This window comes from Megalopta genalis, chromosome 14 (genome assembly GCF_051020955.1).
Source record: "Megalopta genalis isolate 19385.01 chromosome 14, iyMegGena1_principal, whole genome shotgun sequence".
In the NCBI taxonomy this organism is placed as follows: Eukaryota; Metazoa; Arthropoda; class Insecta; order Hymenoptera; family Halictidae; genus Megalopta; species Megalopta genalis.
Genome location: NC_135026.1, coordinates 4,700,877 through 4,720,463, shown reverse-complemented (window position 1 = coordinate 4,720,463; position 19,587 = coordinate 4,700,877). Strand labels below are relative to the sequence as shown.

Here is a 19,587-nt window from a genome sequence, read left to right as displayed (position 1 = left end):
CTGCACTTCGCGAATTTTTCCAAAGCTACCAGAACATCACTCCGCACCAACATTGTGTACAAATATTTACCATATTTCGACGCATGGAAATGCATTTTTTCCAGATCAGAACTCCTAAAACTACGCGAGCTACGCTTCCTTGAATGAGGAGCTAAAATGAAGCGCCCCACTCCGAATCTCGTCTCGTCTGCACTTCGCGAATTTTTCCAGAGCTACCAGAGCATCACTTCATTCCAGCATTTAGCATAAATATTTACCATCTCTCGGCGCATGAAAATACATTTTTTCCAAGCGTAGACACCTGAAGCTACACGAGCTACGCTTCCTCGAATAAACACCGCGACAAAGAGTTCAGAACGTAGATCGGTAGTCGGTTTGCGAACGATCGTGATCTCCGTGCTCCCCGGATCCCTTCTTTCTCGCGCGGTATTGTTTATGCAGTTACCATTACACGACCCGAGGTGACGGAATACCGTTACGCAATATTATTGAAGGTATCTGTTCGGAGGCTAGCGGTACATCGGGCTGATAACGCGGCAGATTTACTAGGATGACGTCGCGTGTGTTACGGGTCAATGAGACGGTCGTGCTCGATAACTTGGTCATCGTTTCCGCTTCGAAAAACGACAAAGCAACGAGTCGGTTAATCACCTTGGTGGACGCGCGAGGTATGCGGCCGTTCTGCGAGCGCCGATGGAAGAGCGAAGACGACGGAGCGCGCGATCCGAGCAGCAAACTCCGGAGCCCTGACTTGCGACTCCGAAGCAATAAAATCCGAACGAGCCGGCCGGCTAATTCGCAGTTGACTTACGCTTCCGGCGGGATTAATCCCGAACAAATTTCAATAGCTAATTCGCAACATTCCATGTTCTCGGATCCGCCGTTGAATGCCTCGGAAATAACAAAAAGATCCCCATCGGTCCGCAACAAACTATTCTCCGGATTAATAAAATCCTCTGAAAAGGCACGGAAGACAGCCGTCATCGGCCCGTTGCAAATTCAATATCCGTCCCGTTACCGGGGACTCAAAGGGGCCATAGAAGGCCCTGGAAAGCGTAAAAGATCGCAGAAAAGGAGCCACGGGTTCCGCCGGCTCGCAGCCGCCACGTAAGATCGCCGGCCGGCGAGCGTTCCGCGGAGGATCGATGGCTGAAACGCGGGGCATAAATTGTGTTCCCTTTGTGCGCGCGGTTATTGCCGGCCGGCGCGCGCAATAAAAGTCGCGATGTCGCGCCGCTACGAGCACAATCGGTTCGGCTCGGCTCGGTCGAAAAGCGGCGCGACGGCCCGGACGGCCGCGCGGGTGGCGCGGGAAACGCGGGGCGTTGCGTTATCGCGGCGCATCTGAACGTCAATCTTCCAAATTAGAAAGCGTTGTCAGCCGCGGACCGAGGCTCTCGCGATGACGATAGGCGCCGTGAAAAGGGCCGTTTCGTCGCGCGCATCACGAGCCGCCGGTCGTATTGTTTCACATGTATTCACTTTCAGCGACGTTTAGCGGGACATCTCGATAGCCGGGGGAAATAATGAAAGCGGGAACGCCGGTGAAATCGTTCGTTGTTGCACGGGGGCGCGTTGTGTTGCCGGCTGTTCGAGCGCGTCGTCATTAGCGCCGTTTCCGTTCGCCCCGATACCGCGTGACGACGAAGCGATGCGTGCTTCCCAGCGGTCGGATCGCGCGGCGCGAGCCGCCTCCCGCGGTTACCGCTAGCATTCCAGCGGCCAGAAAACCGGCGGCGTTTCTTTCGCCGCGCCGGATTTTTCGCGATCGCTCGCCGACGTCCCGTACGCCCGCCGGAAAAATCCGGATCGCTGGAGACCGAGCGGGGGAAGGAGATGCAAATTGTTCAGATCGTTATCGCGGCGGCCATTACCTCGCGCTACGCCACGAAATTGCCCGCAGCACGCGTAACCTGATTTCCATAAACTATACTCACACGAGTTATTAACGTTCAAACTGCCGGATCCCTTTTTTTCTGTGCTCGAGAACGTCGGAGTTGGAAAGACTGTGCCATAGGGGAGAGGATTGGTTGCGGGGTGCGGAAGATTTTTTGCTTGGAACTCTTTCCGACGGCGAGAGGAGATTCCTGATATGATTCGAAGCAACTTTTTCCTTTGCGAAAATCTTCTAGGAGGCTTCGTTCACGAGTTATCGAAGAAAAACCAATCGCGGAGCGCGAGGGCGGAGCGTCGGCGGCGCGCGGTCGCCGATTGGTCCGCGTTTTTCGTTGATATCTCCTTAACGAAGCTGTTGCCAGCGTTTTCGCAAAGGAAAAAGTTGCTTGAAATTGCCTGAGGAATCGTCTCAGCAACTCTTTCTTAATGATCCAACGGGAATTACGCGACACCCTGTATATTTGTATATTCGGACACTTGTTCTGCGAGAAATAATTGCCAGGCATTATATTATGTTTATTATATTGTGTAAGTCACAATATATGACTGCGAAATCGCTGCGAATAATATTTCTATACAATCGCGTTAAAAACATTATTATAAACAATTAAAATAAAAACAATTTTCCAGTACTTTTTGTACACTGTGTACATTTGGAGACGTATCAGCCATCTAAATCAGCGGAAGGGCAACGCTGACCCTAATAACCGGCTACACGCTTTCGGCTCAGCAAATTGGAACAGCTTCATAAAAATCCGGCTGTTTCGGGACGATCCCGGGCAACGTAGTCAGCGGATCTGTCGCGACCCTAACTCCATAAAGCAAGGGCCGGCGCGTCGCCGACGTAAACCAGGAAATATGTATTCGCGGTGGAAAAGCGGACGGCGCGAGGCTGTCCCGCCGTTATCACAATAAACCCGGGATTTTATTCGCCGCGATGGAACACGTACCGAGGCAACGTGGGACTAAAATCGGACAATACAGCGCCGGTTATGCTTCCGTGTCGCCGGCTCGCTACGCCGACGTACGTGGCCGATCCTCGCGACGTAGATACGCGGAACGTGTGACATACGCCGGACCTGCGGCTGCTTATGGGTCGCTCCGGCTCCGATCCCGGCGTTGCGTTGGGTGGATCGCCGATATTCACGGCGCTCTTAGCCAAAGCCGTCGCGCCGTTTCGCAATCTCCAAGGAGAGACATATTATCGCGCCGGAGAACGTAGGCCGCAGCCGCACGTAGGCCGAACGATCTGGTCCGTGGTCGTTCGCCCGAAATGGACAGGCCGATGAGAGGAAAAGTATGCTACGGGTCTCTCGCCATTTTTGCACGGACATCTTTATACGGATCAGCATTTCTGCCCCCGGGGGACCGGCGAATCCCCTCGATGAGCTTCGACCTCGATTCCATTCAAGACTAGAGATTGCGATTAGACTGAGTCACTAGAGGTCCCGTCTCGGCTCTCATTTGGGAATTTTTTTTAAAGGGAATGAAAAATTGCTTCGCGCTGGCAGTTTGCACACTTGTTTACCATCGTTTCAGGTAAGTAGTGTAATTTTTTGGAGTCGAAATATTCAAAATTGTAGCAGCTACGCTTCTTTGGGTAAGAACTTAAGAAAGAGTGTTTTAGATAGATTGTCCCTTCTAAGGTCCACTTTGTGAATTTTTTGAAAGAAATTCAAACAGTATTTTGCTCTGGCATTTTGCACACTTGTTTACCACCATTTGAAGACACCAAAGTAATTTTTTCGAGGCAAAATGCCTAAAATTGTAATAATTACGCTTTCTTGAATATAAGCTTTAAAAAACGTGTCTCAAATGAAGGTCCCTTCTAAAGCCAAATTCGCGAATTTTTTAAACTAAATCCAAACAGTATTTTGCTCTGCCATTTTGCACACTTGTTTACCACCATTTGAAGACACCAAAGTAATTTTTTCGAGGCAAAATACCTAAAATTGTAATAATTACGCTTTCTTGAATAAAAACTTTAAAAAGTGGGTTAGAAATGAAGGTTCCTTCTAGAGCCTACTTTATGAATTTTTTAAAAGAAATCCAAACAGTATTTTGCTCTGGCATTTGGCACACTTGTTTGCCATCATTTGAACTAACGGATGCAATTTTTTCGAGCCAAAATACCAAAAATTGTACCAGCTACGTTTCGTAAAAAAAGAACAATCTACATCTCGAAGTCATGGTTGGCGTTGAAAAGATTTAGAAGCCTAACCGTGGCAGCTATTTGCCCGTATAATTCGTCGATGCTAACAAGAAACCCGTGAATTTCAATCCGGGATAACGAATGGATCTGCGTATCGGGCTGCGGACGAGCGTCGAGGAGCGACGCGGTCGGCATACTTCGGGATCGACAGACCGAACAATATAGGCGGTAATTAATTGGGCATCAGGCATTCGGCGTAGCGTAAAAATGAATTTTTGAAACGGCGAACGGCGGCCGGGGGGGATTGTAATCGATGGGGTTGCACGGGCAAACGCGTTCGGCCAGGATTCGAGATACTAATTACGTACGAAATGGTTCCATTAATGCCGGCGATGCGCGGCGGTTTTTGCAGCGACATTCGATCACTGTCGGTTCCCCTCATAACCTGTTCGCGTTTCCAGCGCCTCGTCCTTGGGAAATATTCGATATAAGAGGATTACAAAGACGGAACGAGCGCGCCGGGGCCCGTAGCGTTTCGAATTCCGTCGATTTCTTCGCGCGACGCCGCCGCGGCTGGTAAAAAGTGCCTGTTGGAATTCACGCGGAAAATGCAAATTCCGCCGTTCAACTGAGAAATGAGATACACGGGACGCGTGAGACTGCCGGCGCTCGAGGACATCGAATGTACACGGTGTCCAAGAACTCTTCCATCACGGTAGAAAATAGTTCTTCGAATTAATTGAACGAACTTTTACCTCCGCGACAATCTTTTCCGAGGCTTCGTTAACGAGCTATTAACGATAAACAATGAACCAATCAGAGTGTAGCAGAGACGGTTACGTGAGTGGGGCGTCAGTTGTACACGATTGAATACAAAGAAACTATGGAGCACATAAAATTGTACGATAAATTGTTAAAAGCCATAACAATTTCTGCAAAACTGTATACGTACTGCTGTATCGTTTTGTACACACGAAGTATCATAGAATTCTCGTTACACTCTGAACTTTTGAATTATGCGATTCCTGAGGCAATTTCAAGCAACTTTTTCCTTTACGAAGATTCTCTACGATGCTCGGTTAACGAGATATCAACGAAAAACGCAGGCCAATTGTAAAGCGCGCGCGGCTGACGCCCCGCCCAGTATCTCGCCGCGCCGCCTACTCGTCCCGCGGCCGCGCTCCAATTGGCCCGCGTTTCTTCCTCAATATCTCGTTAACGAAGCCTCGTAGGAAATTTTCGCAAAGGGAAAACTTTCTCCAAATCTTCTGAGCTTCCCGTCGCCAATGTTTTCGTCGAGGAAAAACGTGACATCGAGTGACTGGAGTTCCAGGACACCCAGTAGACGCTCGCAAGGATGAAGGAGCACATTTTTCCTGCGCCGCCGTTCGTGTTTCCATTGCGTCGGTGCGCCACGGATGAATAATTAAACAAGCGGATCGTCGGCCTCCATCGGCCGCGTATTCTCACGTTGCTCGGACCGTCCCGCGGTCCCAGGATAATGCTATCGAACGTAATGGAATGTTTTAATTGCAGCATCCAATGCTCGGATTACGGGAACCGTTTCCCTCCGATAAGAAAGAATCCAGCGTTCGTGCGGCGTAACTGTGCCTGCCGCGTGCGCGCCGACGCCCGCGGAGGATGCACCGGATCCGCGAAACGGTCGTAAATCTCGCGGATTTTCCAAACAGGTGAGAAGTCGGCGCACCTGTGCTCGAGCTGTCCAGGCGTTGTTACAACGTTTGATGACAATTAAAAAAAATTGTAATAATGTAATAAATGCAATAGATTGAAATTGTTCAATGGTATTATTTTTTAATAAAAATCGCGAGTCTAATGTAACAATATTTGATATTTGCACGTTGAGGTTATTATTTAGAAAATAATTAAAATCAAAAATTGAACAAATTGAAAAAATTGAAATGAAAAAATTGAAGAAATTGAAATGAACAAATTGAAAAAATTGAAATGAAAGAATTGAAAAAATTGAAATGAAAAAATTGAATAAATTGAAATGAAAAAATTGAAAAAATTGAAATGAAAAAATTGAAAAAATTGAAATGAAAAAATTGAAAAAATTGAAATGGAAAAATTGATAAAATTGAAAAAATTGAAAAAATTAATAAAAAATTGAAACGAAAAAATTGAGAAAATTAATGAAAAATTGAAATCTTTGGTGGTTATTTTAAATGGGTATTTTCAAAGTCGAATAATAAATTGCAAAATTAGCCGATTCGTTCCCGAAAAAATTTCGCGTAGCGATCGTGATAATTGCCTCGATAAAAACGGCGGTTCGTGCGCGGGACAGCGGCGACGGTCGGGAAATAATTGCGCGAAGGTCCGAGCGGCGCGTTTCCCCGTGTCGCCGCTCGGGCACTCACGGCGACACGATCGGGGCTCATCAATATTAATAAAGAAACGCTAAATCGATGTGTATGCGGGACCGTGGCGCTTAATAAGGCCACCTACTATTAGAGGATCCCTGTATTGCCCTCGATTACGCGTATCGCCGGCAGAGGACAATTAAAATTCTCGACAAGTCTGTACAAGCGTTTGCAATTAATTCGCCGGGGAGGCCTCGCCTCGATCCACGGCGAACGCCATTAAAATTCTCGGCGGGCTTGCGCAAAGTTGCCTTCGAATGTAAACCGGAGCTTTCCGGGGCATATCGACGGTCCCCGATAACTTCGCCCGGTAACACGCATCCTCGTTTTAAGCGTAACTGTAAATATAACTCTTAATAAACATTGCCGTATTTAAGCGTGTACGTAAATATAATTTTACGCTACGAATCTGAAAATCCGTCGAATTGCCTTCTCCCAATTGAAACAATATTTACAATTAATTCTATCGTTAATTGACGCACCGATTCTGAGCATATTCTTTATCGCTATTTTGATCTTTTGCAAATATATTTGCGGCACTTTCAATGTAATAATTGAACTTTTTAAAAATATCGTTTTTACCGTAAAATGATACAACGGAGAATATACAATTTTTACCGTAATTAATTACAGAAACGATTTGAAACGGAGAAACGTGTAAGGAAATTTTATGGTCAATAGAGAATTATGTTATATTTTATATTGTATAGTATATATATATATATTATATTATACTATATTTTATTGTATTGTATTGTATTGTATTGTAATTGAGTAATTGTAATTGTGTAATTGTAATTGTGTAATTGTAATTGTGTAATTGTAATTGTAATTGTAATTGTAATTGTAATTGTAATTGTAATTGTAATTGTAATTGTAATTGTAATTGTAATTGTAATTGCAGTTGCAATTGTAATTGTAATTGTAATTATAATTGGAACTGCAACTATAATTGTAATTGTAATTGTAATTGTAATTGTAATTGTAATTGTAATTGCAATTGTAATTATAATTGGAGCTGCAACTATAATTGTAATTGTAATTGTAAATGCAACTATAATTGTAATTGTAATTGTAAATGCAACTATAATTGTAATTGTAGTTATAATTGTAATTGCAATTGTAACTGTAATTGTAATTGTAATTGTAATTATAATTGTATTGTATTGTATTATATGTTATCCTATATTGTATTGTATCAAATATTATATTTTATTTTATAAGAAATTTTTTTTACGCTTTTACGCTTTTATTTATCAATCGATGGGTCAGTTCGCGTGGTATTTAAAAATGTATCGGGTGTCCCAGATGTGAAGTAAATTAATTTACGAATACATATTGCCCCGAATTTTCACGTAGGACCGAACACTCTGACTCGTAAAGAAGATCATGCTCGGACGATCGTCGAGGCCTATATAGGTGGACCCGAATGAATCCCATCTACGATTTACGGCGCAGATAGCCTCGCATGTGGCAAGGCCAGCTTCCTGTTAAACGGATTTTTTAATTAAGTCAAAGTTCGGTCCGCGGGCAGCTGCGTACCAGGCCCCGAGGCTGTGTGGGCATCATTGTATCGTTCGGCACTTGCACTGCGCGCGGTAACTGCGGTACTCGGTGCATACCCTGTGACCTTTTACTATGGGATTCGTTACTTGTATTGATGTTGCTTATTCAAAATTGCTTATATGATGTTGTTCGTTTGAAATTGCTTACTTGACGATGCTTGTTCAAATAAGCTTGCTTGAATATACTTGTTTAACGTTGCTTGTTCGAAGATGCTTGTTCGATGTTGCTTATTCAAAATTGCTTGTTTGACGTTGCTTATTCGAAATTAATTGTTCGAAGTCGCTCGGTTGAAATTGCTGCTTAAAAATTGCTTGTTTGAAATTGTTTGTTTGAAATTGCTTGTTTGAAGTTGCGTATTCAAAATTGTTTGTTCGACGTTGCTTATTCGAAATTAATTCTTTGAAGTCGCTCGTTTGAAATTGCTGCTTAGAAATCGCTTCTTCAAAATTGCTTGTTTGAAGTTGCTTATTCAAAATTGTTTGTTTGACGTTGCTTATTCGAAATTAATTGTTTGAAGTCGCTGCTTAGAAATTGCTTGTTTGAAATTTCTTATTCAAAATTGCTTGGTTGAAGTTGCTTCTTCAAAATTGCTTGTTTGAAGTTGCTTATTCAAAATTGTTTGTTTGACGTTGCTTATTCGAAATTAATTGTTTGAAGTCGCTGCTTAGAAATTGCTTGTTTGAAATTGCTTATTCAAAATTGCTTGGTTGAAGTTGCTTATTCGAAATTGTTTGTTCAACGTTGCTTATTCGAAATTAATTGTTTGATGTCGCTCGTTTGAAATTGCTGCTTAGAAATTGCTTGTTTGAAGTTGCTCGTTTGAAGTTCTTTATCCGAAATTGCTTGTTTGAAGTTGCTACTTTATCTACCAGTCATGTGAAATAAAACGAGACCGTCCAATCAGCACGTACGTTTGCGCACACCTGCAATCCTCATCGAAAATCATTTCGGGACACTCTGTGCATTTAATATATGCATGCCTCTTCCAGACTGGTCCTCCGTCGAAAGGCTGTCTTTTGCATTATTCAGAATTTCAAATTTCGAATGCAAATTCGATTATGTGCAACAGACATATATATATATATTATATTGGTCGATATAAGAAAGATACTTAATTATTAAGCGTTACGTCCTCGGACAGTCAAAATGAAAGGCAGCCCCGAGCCCTTTTGTTCCTTTTCGCCCGGACGAAAACTGGCCATCGGCGACTTCTCTGCTCCGAAACGAATTTCTACATCTCTTGCGTCACCTGCTCCGATCGTTCAGAGTGCAGAAACGATTCATGCACGACTTTATGCTAATGCTGCCTCAATATTTAAACAGTGATAATATTTTATACACGACTTCTATGACCGTCTAAAAAAAATATTGTAAAATTAAAGAATGCTGTTTCAATGAAATTAAAGTTCGTAAAATTACATCACGCTACATTGACTACTTTTTTCGTGTTTTTTCATTCTGTAGATCCTAATCAAATTTGCAACATGCAATGCAAATTAATTAATGCTATGCCTAAAAAATTTCGCAAAAATTAAACGATACTGTTTCAATGAAATTAAAATATTATATATAAACTTCCTGACTGCTTTTTTGATGTCATCTCATTCTGTGGATCCTAATCAAATTTACAACATGCAATGCAAATTAAAAAATAAAAAATAATAAATTTCTCAAAAATTAAAAATGCTGTTTTAACGAAATTAAAATTGACGAAACTAAGATCGGCTATATCGATGGTTTCTTAAATGTTCCCACGTTCTCAGGATACTTAATATTCGAGATTAATACAGAAAAACTAATGGCAATATTAATCGACAAATTTGTTGAAAAATAACATCGACATGGTAGTCAAAGTGTTCATTAAAATTCAACAATGGCCCAGATTTCATCGATCGTTATACGATCGCTCGTCATCGATTCCAAGGTGTTCGCGTCCTTGCTGTTTCTATGCATTATGTGCATTTCTACGAAATGCATACTGATGCAATATCGTGCAATTCTCTCGTCACATTAGATCGCTATGCTCGGTGAAACAGTCTACTCAGCTGCTACAATAAAATCAAAAACCACAAGACCTACAAATCAAAAACCCCGCCCACCGCGTTCCTTGAAATTCACGCTAACGGCGCAGCGCCCGGGTCAATATTGACCCGACCACAAAAAACACGCGCACAGCATTGAAAGTCGCACTCAGCTTGCAATCGCGCTCGCAAAAGCTTGCTCGGCAATAGAATGACAAAAAATTGCGATATTATTGTTCATTTAACAAATAAAACAAAAATTATGTAAACCGTCTCGAATAAAACTGTTGTGCTTCCGCGCGCTAAAAGTTCTTTCGTACGATGTTCGAATAATGTTTCGTAAGTCCCAGATCCGCAAACGCGTTTCAAAATCGCGACGGTGCTCGCGCGAGCACACGTTTCCCGCATTTCCCTAAATCAGCGCGGACGGTGCACTAATTCCGGCAATCGGTCGCGCACACGGGGTCGATCGTGAGTGCGCGCGCCGCATCGCGTCGCGTCGCGTCGGACCGGGCCGGGCCGGGCCGCGCGGTTCACGGATTCGCCGCACGTACGTCGCGAGGCTCGCGGCGGTTGCGCGTGTGCGTGCCGTTCCCGGGGCATTGTGTGCACCCCGCATTCCAGCCGGTAATAGGCAGAGCCGGCCGCCGCGCCGGGGCCCGCCGCTTTTCGTCGCTCAATATATTTCGGGGCGAAACGATCGGAGCGCGCGCGGCTGCGGCTGCGGCCGCGGCCCACCCGCTGCACACGCATTCCCCGGCACCGCTTCTCGCCGCGGGAACGGCGAGCCGGACCGGCTCTCTCCGACAGCCGGCGAGAGAGAAACGCGCCGGCGAGCAACGGAGGGAAGACGAGAGCCGGTCCGAAACGCGATTCCAGCTGGCCAAAATTCGATGTATATAATAGTCGACGCATTTTCTTCTACGTTATTGGCCGTGTCTTGAGTACCTTATCTAGAGGAGTATGAATTTTTTAAGCACCTTTTATGGACTCTGTATTAATGTACTGTGATTAGGTGTTTATGTCTGTTTAGTATTATTGAATTTTGCAATGGAATTATGGTGATTTTTATTTCGAGTCGATATCCGATTGAGATTGTTTTGTACATTTTTGTATTCTTGGAATTGTAATTTTTTATGGAAATTGTAGCATACTATAATTCGATTTTTATTGTATTGTATTTTTATTCTATTCTATTATTATTGTATTGTATTATTATTCTACTGTATTATTATTGTATTTTATTTTTTTTCTACTGCATTTTAATTGTATTTTATTTCTATTCTACTGTATTTTTATTCTATTTCATTTTAATTGTATTGTATTTTCATTGTATTGTATTTTGAGAATATAATTTCTAAGAAATAGTGTATAATAAAAAATATATTTGTGGTACAGTTAGAATTCAATTGCAAATTTTATGTATTTATTGCAAATATTAGTGCATGAATTGCAATACAGCAAAAATATTTAAGCAACTTGCAATTATTATTGTATCACCGTTAACTCATTAGAATAATTCAAAACAGAAATAAATATCTATCTATGTTCCTGCATCTTGCAATCAATTATGACAATTTTGTATTTTCCATAAAAAACCACGGTCAAACTATAATACTAATTATTGTAATACTAATTAAATACTAATACTAATACAATTAAAATAATACTATAATACTAATTAAATTATTGTTGCAATTTTTTAGCAACCGAATTCAATTTCAATACTGAATTTCCCCTCCACAATTTTTATTATATAGATTTCTGCTGCTTCCAACTAATAAATGTATCAATAATTAACGGAAAATAAAAAGAATTCAGCTATGAATTTCCAAAATTCGAATATTCGAATTTCTACCGTAACGTCTGCTTCGAACGAAAATCTTGTTCAACAATTTCCGAGCAAAAACGTAGGCCGCAAATCGCGCTAAGTTCGGAACAAATATTACAGAACGGATAGTTTCGAGCATCTCCATAAGCACAGCGTTAAAACAGCGTAAGCGCGAGCGAAAAGTGCTAATTTGCATCGGGGCGTTGCGACTTTTGGCCAGCTGGAACCACGATCTGCGCCACGCCGATTTACCTGAATTCGTGCGGCGGCCAGGCCGCGAACGCTTTTACCGGATCGCGAACAATGTGGAAAAGCAAGTTTTACAGCCGTTACCGTAACTCGTTGCCGATATTGCTGTATAATATCGCATTACGGCGGCGGCCCGAATTCCTGTACGGCTCCTTCTTTCCGCGAGGCAATTTCACGATCCCGCGGAGCGCTGCCCGTACCGTTTCCCGGCCGGGTCTTCGCGTTCACGCGCCAGTAAATTGCGTAACGACGAGAACGAAATTTTCCACGATCGGGAACTCTCGCGCAAAGGCATTCCTTCGATTTCTTTGTCTCCGTCGCCGGCGGCGGGCTGCGAGGGGAGCGTGGGTGGATGCTTTCTGAGCTCGAGCAGGAGAAAACTCTTTGGTGAAATGATTGCGGAAATATTCGGCGGCGGGATTGGAGAACTGTTGGTACTGTGATTTGATAAGCATTTGATAGGATTCGTTAGAAAAGTGTTTGGATTCTTGCAATAATGATTGCAATAATAATTATTATTATAATATAATATAATATCATATAAAAAAAATATAATATAATATAATATAAAAAAAATATAATATAATATAATACAATATAATTATTATAATATAATAATATAACAATAATTATTATTATAATATATTATAATATAATAATATAACAATAATTATTATTATAATATATTATAATATAATAATATAACAATAATTATTATTATAATATATTATAATATAATAATAATTATTATTGCAACCATTATTATTCTACCATTTGGTAGAATGATTGTAGAATCATTTTTGTATTATAATTGGAGTACTATTTAGTAGCATGATTATGGAATCATTTTGTATTATGATTGTTTGGTACCATAATTGGAAAATTATTTGGTATCATTATTGAAGCACTATTTGGTAGAATGATTGTAGAATCATTTTTGTATTATAATTGGAGCACTATTTAGTAGCATGATTATAGAATCATTTTGTATCATGACTATTTGGTAGCATAATTGGAAAATTATTTGGAACCATTATTAGACCATTATTATTGCAACCATTATTGTTCTACCATTTGGTAGAACGATTGTAGAATCATTTTTGTGTTATAATTGAAGTACTATTTAGTAGCGTAATTATGGAATCATTTTGTATCATGATTGGAAAATTATTTGAAACCATTATTGGAGCACTATTTGGTAGAATGACTGTAGAATCATTTTTGTATTATAATTGGAGCACTATTTAGTAGCATGATTATAGAATTATTTTGTATCATGACTATTTGGTAGCATAATTGGAAAATTATTTGGAACCATTATTGGACCTTTATTATTGCAATCATTATTATTCTATCATTTGATAGAATGATCGTAGAATCATTTTTGAATTATAATTGGAATACTATTTAGTAGCATGATTATGGAATCATTTTGTATCATGACCGTTTGGTACCATGATTGGAAAATTATTTCATACAATTATTGCAGCACTTGCTAGATTGGTAGAATGATTACATTTGGTAGAATGATTGTAAAATCATTTTTGTATTATAATTGGAGCAATATTTAGTAGCATGATTATAGAATCATTTTATATTATGACTGTTTGGTACCATTATCAGAGAACCATTTGGTAGCATATCTATAAAATCATTTTGTATCATGATTGGAGAACCATTTGGTACTATCATTGAAAAATTATTTGGTATCATCATGGAGGAATCATTTAGTAGCATGATTATGAAATTATCTTGTATCATCATTGGTGAACCATTTGGTACAATTTTTGGAGAACCATTTGGTACCATAATCAAAAAACTATTTGGTACCATAATTAGGGAGCCATTTGAGTACCATTTGGTAGCATGATCATAAAAATATTTTGCATCATCACTGATGAAGAACCATTTGGTACCATTATCGCAAAATTATTTCGCATCATAATTAGAAAATTATTTGGTACCATCATCGAAGAACCATTTGTTAGCATAATTACCGAATCATTTCGCATCGTCATTGGAGAAATATTTAGTACCATTAAAGAAAAACGATTAGGGTAACATGATTAGGGTACCATTTGGTACTAAAAAAAAATTATTTGGTACCATGATTAGGGTACCATTTGGTACCAAAAAAAATTATTTGTTACCATTATTGAAAATCCATTTGCTACCACGTCAAAAAAAAAGTATTCTAAAAACTATTACTAAAAAATTAATTATTAACGCCACCAAAATTTCGGCTCCAAATTAATACCCATCTGAACAATTCTAGTCCGCGCCGCGCGTAGGACACGGTTGCCGAACCGAGCAGAGCATTTACACGGCGAATGAATGAGTCAGCTGGAGTCGCGCCGATTTATTATCGGCGAACGCGTGTTCCCGTGCCACCGCGTTCGCCGTGGGACGAGCGGATCGCGCGTGTCCGGCATTTTTCAGGAGTCGTTTATTTATCGGGGACTCTCGAAACGTATCCGTGTGATCCGCTCCGACCGAATCTCGTGGTCGTTCGATCGATAGATCGCGACGGTGGATCAACGTCGACGAGCTGTTAACGATCTGTTCGATCGCTCGCGAGCTTTTATCGATAAAGAATCATTTCGGGCCGGGTCGGGCCGTTTTATCTGTGCGATCGACCTCGCGATCTCGATGCTAATCATTCATAAAGTCGTTCAAAAGTTGTAGCGCGGCGGGCCGAGGCTTTCTCCGAGTCGAATGTCGCGGAGACGGATCAATGGTTTTCGTACAATGGATCGATAACGAACGAAGAAATCGGAATCCGTGGTCCTGGCAGTGTTCGATGGTGTTCGATTGCGATCACAGGTGGACGCAGCTGCAAGATTGTTGCACGGCGGAGTCGACGAGGGACGGGGGAACCTCGGGAGAACGCGGATTGACGAGAATGATTTTCTGTAACGTTCAATTAGGACGCCGTATGAGATGAAATCGTAATTGAATATCGCGCGACGCGCCGATAGTCTGCATTGATAAAATCTGCGTTCTACCAGTATCAATTTATCGACGTTACCATCGGCGTTTTGTAATCTACGTTACAACTATATCGATATGGATTCTGCTCTTATCGACACTTTGCGATCTGCGTTGTATCAATGCCAGGATACGTTATAGACTCGTCGATATTTTGTAATCTACATTGTGGCAATATCAATCTACATTTTCTTCTGATAGACACTTTGCAATCTACATTGTATCAATATCGATCTACATTATATACTCATCGATATTTTGTGATCTACATTGCAGCAATATCAATCTACATTTTATACTAGTCGATATTTCATAATCTACATTGCAGCAATATTAATCTATATTGTAGATTCGTCGATATTTTATAACTATATTGCAATTATATCAATCTACATTGTAGACTCGTCGATATTTTATAATCTATATTGCAGTTATATCAATCTACATTGAGCAATCAACAATATTTTATAATTACAATGGAGCAATATCAATCTACATTTTCTGCTGATAGACACTTTGCAATCTACATTGAATCAATATAAAATCTACATTATATACTCATCGATATTTTGTGACCTAGATTGCTGCAATATTAATCTACATTGTATATTCGTCAATATTTTATAATCTACATTGCAGAAATAGAAATCTACAATGTATACTTATCGACACTTAGCAATCTACATTGTATCAATATGAAATCTACATTATATACTCATCAATATTTTGTAATCTACATTGGAGCAATATCAATCTACATTTTATTCTTATCGACACTTTGCAATCTACATTGAATCAATATGAAATCTACATTATATATTCGTCAATATTTTGTAATCTACACTGCAGCAATATCAATCTACATTGCATACTCGTCAATATTTCATAATCTACATTGCAGCAATATCACTCTACATTTTATTCTTATCGACACTTTGCAATCTACATTGAATCAATATGAAATTTACATTATATACTCATCAATATTTTGTAATCTACATTGGAACAATATCAATCTACATTTTATTCTTATCGACACTATGCAATCTACATTGTATCAATATGAAATCTACATTATATACTCATTAATATTTTGTAATCTACGTTGGAGCAATATCAATCTACATTTTATTCTTATTGAAACATTGCGATCTACATTGTGTCAATATGAAATCTACATTATATACTCTCATCAATATTTTATAATCTACATCGCAGCAATGTCAATCTACAATGTATACTTATCGACTCTTTGCAATCTACATTGTGCACCCATCATTATTTTATAATCTACATTGCAGCAATATCAACCTACATTATACGCTCATCAATATTTTATAATCTACATTGCAGCTACCTCAATCTACATTATTCTCTCATCAATATTTTATAATCTGCATTACAGCAATATGAATCTACATTGTATTCCCATCGACACTTAACAACCTACATTATATCAATAACAGATTATAGTATATCCACATTATAGTTCAATCAATATTATAAAATCTACATTCTATCAATATTGATCTACAACGTACACTGATCAACATGTTATAATCCACATTGCAGCAACATGAATCTACATTGTATTAATACCAATTCGCATTATAGTCCAATCAGCATTATAAAATCGTTATTATATCATTATCAAGTTACATGATATTCTTGTGTACACCGTCTAATCTACAATGTATCAGCTCTAATCTTCATTATACGATCTACCCTGTATCAATATCGATCTACACGACACAATCTACATTATATCATGATCGAACTACATTACATCCGACTCTACATAATACTCTAATCTACAGAGCGTAAAAATCAATCTAAATTACATCCGAATCCGAATTGAAGCATCAACGTTGTAGCAACCCTAATCATCGTTACATCTTTACATGTGCGCGCTCCATATTCTACCGATCTCAATTTGCATACACAGACATACACAGCAATCTACATTATATCGATATTAATCTACAAATACCTTAATCCGCATTATATCCTGATTGAATGTCGCGCCAACAGATAGCAACGCATTCGCAGAAATTGACAATGCAAGTGATGCTGCAACTTTGTACGAATACGAATGCTGATAACAATAATGTCGCTGTGTGTAATTCAATTGTGCAACGGACTAAGACGAGAATTGAACGCTGCCAGTCATCCTCGCCCAGGACGAGGAATAAATCGAGGAATAAATCAAGTGTACGCTGATATATTGGAAACTGATAATGCAGATTCAGCAACTTTGTGCGGACGACGACAATTTTGTTGCGGTGCTACGAATGAATTGGGATGCGCCGTAAGGCCAGACTCGAGTATCATAAATCGCCGTTCTCCAGACAATGAATACACGAAGCACGCTGGTTTATTTTTGGAATTTTACAATGCTGCTGCTGCAACATTGTAGCGATAACGACAACGTTCAACATTATTTATACGATTCGATAAAATCTGACAGAATGATAAAATTATCTGTGCCCCGACTGACAGAACAATAAGTGAACAGAACTTAGAAATTTCATTTGAATTTGGAAATTAACGATGTAGATGTTGCTACTTTGTGCTGACAGCAACAATGTTCTTTCTAGGTATTTTCCAATAAAATTTTGCAGTGACAAAATCATTGTTGTCCAGGCTGATAAAATAACGAGTAAATAAGGTACATTGAAGTTTTTGAAAATTAGCAATGTAGGTGTTGCAACTTTGTGTCGGTAGCAACAATGTTCTTTCTAGGTATTCTTCAATAAAATTTTGCAGTGATAAAATCATTGTTACTCAGGCTGATAAAATAATGAGTAAATAAGGTACACTGGAATTGTTGGAAATTAGCAATGTAGATGTTACTACTTTGTGTTGACGGCAACAATGTTCTCTCTACATATTATTGAAAAAAATTTTGCAGTGATAAAATCATTGTTACTCAGGCTGATAAAATAATGAATAAATAAGGTACACTGGAATTTTTGTAAATTAGCAATGTAGATGTTGCAACTTTGTATCGACGGCAATAATATTCTTTCTAGGTATTTTTCAATAAAATTTTGCAGTGACAAAATCATTGTTACCCAGGCTGATAAAATAATGAATAAACAGATGCACTATAATTTTTGGAAATTAACAATGTAGTTGTTGCAACTTTGTATCGGCAGCAACAATGTTCTTTCTATGTATTTTTCAATAAAATATTGCAGTGATAACATCATTGTTATCCAGGCTGATAAAATAATGAATAAACAGGTACACTGAAATTTTTGGTATTGACAATGTAGATGTTGCAACTTGGTGTCGACAGCAACAATGTTCCCTGTACATATTATTCAACAAAATCTCGCAGTGACAAAGTTATTTCTGCCCGGACTTATGCGACGATAACTGCACGAAGTGCACTGGAATTTTGAAAATTGACAAAGTAGATGTTGCAGCATTGTATCGACAGCAACAATGTTCCCCCTCCGTACGATTCAACAAAATCTCTCAGTGACAAAATAATTTCTGCCCGGACCGACACGAAAATAACCGCGCAAAGTGCACTGGAATTTCGTAACGTTGCATACGATATCTGACAGATGAAATTGAACGAAATAATTGCACGTAAGAATGTATCAACGTTGTACCACGGAAACCGATATCTGCGGAACGTGACATTCGACTAGGACCGAGCGTTGGATCCGGCGTGTTTGTATTCCTCGGTTCCTGCTCGGTTCGCCTTGAAGCGTGTCCTCGCGTAGCGGTGCTCGGCAAGCAGAATCTCCTGGACAGTGACGGACTTACCTCGCCGACACGGAGCGCCACCAGGGCCAGGCACAGTACCGACACAAGCGCACTGGCGTACGCGTGAATATCGCTGGTTCCCACTGTCATTTTCGGCGGCGTATCGCGCGAACACTGTGCGACCGTCTGCGGCGGCTGTCACGTTCTCTTGGCCACGATGCTCTCTCTCGCTCTCTCTCTCTCTCTCTCTCTGTCCGCCCGCGGTCTCACGTCACATTTTCGTGATTGAACGAGAACGGTCGCATCGTATATACGCGCGTGTCGCGGTGTACGGTGTGCGGGAGCGCGGCAGGCGTTTTCCCGTGGCGGCCACGCGGCTTCTTTCCTTGACAAGCCGTCGGACACGCGAAGGCCGTGGTCCCGGTGTCTCGCGATCTACGGTCCGGCCCGCTGTCCCGCGAAAACTCGATCGTTCGTCGTGGAGAACTGGAGGCGAGTGTTATACTGCCGCAATAATGACTGTTCCTCCTGAACTGCCCCCAGGGACGCTCAGGTGTTCAGCATTTTGGTGGGGATAGATCGTGGCTGCGGCGGCCATTCCCTTTTCCTCCGATGTATATCGATCCACACGCATTCAAGTCTCCGCCAACTGCGATCCACCGCGCCGCTACGCCGGCCCGCCGTGCGAGGCCAGCACTGTGCAACATACCGCGTGATAACGTAGGCGGCTGACGTATCGACCGGTTCGACGGCACGCGAAACCTTCGCGAACCTTCGCAC

At 40.7% G+C, this 19,587-nt stretch overlaps 1 protein-coding gene across 1 annotated transcript in view; it reads right to left on the bottom strand.

The window, feature by feature from the left end:
• The window catches only part of LOC117225697 (uncharacterized), a 58,059-nt gene extending 38,727 nt beyond the window's left edge, over positions 1-19,332 (bottom strand). The window contains exon 1 of the mRNA XM_033479409.2: positions 18,868-19,332. Coding sequence (XP_033335300.1) covers positions 18,868-18,957 — 90 coding nt within the window. The 5' untranslated portion in view covers positions 18,958-19,332. The remainder of the gene's footprint in view (positions 1-18,867) is intronic.
• Positions 19,333-19,587: the final 255 nt, after the last annotated feature.